General features: G+C 34.2%; 1 protein-coding gene across 1 annotated transcript; it reads right to left on the reverse strand.

Annotated features, from left to right (window-relative positions):
- Nucleotides 1–487: 487 nt before the first annotated feature.
- LOAG_13927 (hypothetical protein) lies at nucleotides 488–1,009 on the reverse strand (the record flags this gene model as incomplete). The annotated part of the gene is made up of 3 exons (XM_003149431.1): nucleotides 488–700; nucleotides 803–887; nucleotides 963–1,009. 3 exons carry the CDS (start codon nucleotides 1,007–1,009, stop codon nucleotides 488–490), a joined length of 345 nt encoding a protein of 114 aa, XP_003149479.1.
- Nucleotides 1,010–1,882: the final 873 nt, after the last annotated feature.

Below are 1,882 nucleotides of genomic sequence, written 5' to 3' on the forward strand. Positions count from 1 at the left end.
AACCGATATGTATGCAATTCGCACATAGTTCCAAAGTTTTGTTCTGCTTTTAACACGCGCTATCCTACACTTTAGTTTTTTTGGTACGAAGTTTTAAGGAATTCTGAAGATGCAAATTTAGAATTATTTTATTTCAAGAAAACTGTTGCTTTTTAACTTCTCATTTATCACAACATTTTAATAATTCAAAAAGTGATTGATGTCAAAATTAGTCAATTACTACTATATTCATTTATTTTCTGTTTCTCCTTTCAATCCATGAATTATCGATCTGTATAGGTACTACAAATTATGACGGAGCCATGGATGACTTTAATGACGATAACTTGTGCTGCATAGACTTTTGATATATTTTTAACATTGATTCAAATCAGAATCTATTTAATAACTTGATATGGAAGAGAACGCCAAGCAAAGCTTTGCATAATTCTTAAAATTTAAAATCTGCACAATGATTACAAAAGTGCATTTGGAGAAAATGAAACAATTACCCAGAAAAAAAGCGACGTGGAAAAAAGCGACGTGGATAATGAAAACCAAATGGAGAAAAAAACGGGAAGCCTCTACCACTCCCTCGAAAGAAACCAAAAAAAGTTCCAAGTCCTTGTAGCCCGGGGCGCAAAGCAGCTTGAGTAGGTCGATTACGTTGATTTCTTCTTTGATCACCTCCACGAATTGCGTTAGCATTGTTGTTCAGTGACTTAAATTTAAAATAAACTTTTGCTGGGAAAGTTGGTGTTTAAATGAATACTACAGTTGTGGCACTTTAAGGTATGGAACTAATACAAGATATGGAACTTACGCTGCGGCCTGCGAAATTGCGATTGAACGATCCACTGGTTCGAACAGACGCTTGTGCATTCGTTTCAGCAACTGATAATATTGTACTGGAAGTGGAAGAAGTCATTAGCAGGTATGTAAATAAAATAAATGTTGTGATAACAGCGAACATTTTAACTTACATTATCGTTACAGTAATCAAACATTTGGTGATAACGAGTGACACCATAATAAGCAATCCAAAGGTCCTGCAAATATGATTGGCAATTGACTATTGGTATTACAATAAGGCTCGTCTTCACTGCGTTCTGGTTGATAGAAATATTTATTGATATCGAGAATTGCTCAATCTGCTCAATTGATGGTCCTAAGGCCATAATTGAATTTGAAGCTCTTGTTCTTGCCAGGATCACAAATGACCGCAAGTTATCAGATTAGTTGTTAAACAGAAAAGATATTTAGCTTCTAAAAAATGATATTTATTATAGGCGAAGTCGAAGAAATGTTACGAGTTGTATCAATTATAATTCAGAATATTTTTAAGGTAAATGATTTGTTATGGAAAATTAATAAAATCAATATTTCGATATCTAAAGTAATGAGTCATGTATTCAAATCCAACTTTTCCAATTTTTTAACCACTTTTAGTTGCATTGCTTGGATATTGCGAACAAAACTTTATGTTTTAAACACTTTTGCAATCTGTTAATCAAGCTTACATGCAATTGTCGAAATGTTGTAAAAAACTTTTGTGCAAATATCAAAATTTTCTAAAGAACTTCTAATCTAGCAATTAAGTTAATGTATCTGGAATATTAAACTACTCCCATTATAAAAGGAGCTAGGATCAATCATTCGGACGATTAGTTACCAAATCCAAAAAGCTCGTACAGTTATTCAATCCGACGATTCCCGCAGTCACTCAATTCAGTAACTCCCGCAGTTTCGCAATCTGACAACTCGTTGAGTTACTCAATTGGACAACTCGCGCAATCACTCAAGGAGACAGCACAATCAGGCCCTCAACCACGACAATGATTCAATGACAGAGAAGCGACAATACGACAGTTCTACAGCACGAGCGACAAGATTATTTCATATT

Source organism: Loa loa, assembly GCF_000183805.2.
Source record: "Loa loa unplaced genomic scaffold supercont3.204, whole genome shotgun sequence".
Taxonomy (NCBI): Eukaryota; Metazoa; Nematoda; class Chromadorea; order Rhabditida; family Onchocercidae; genus Loa; species Loa loa.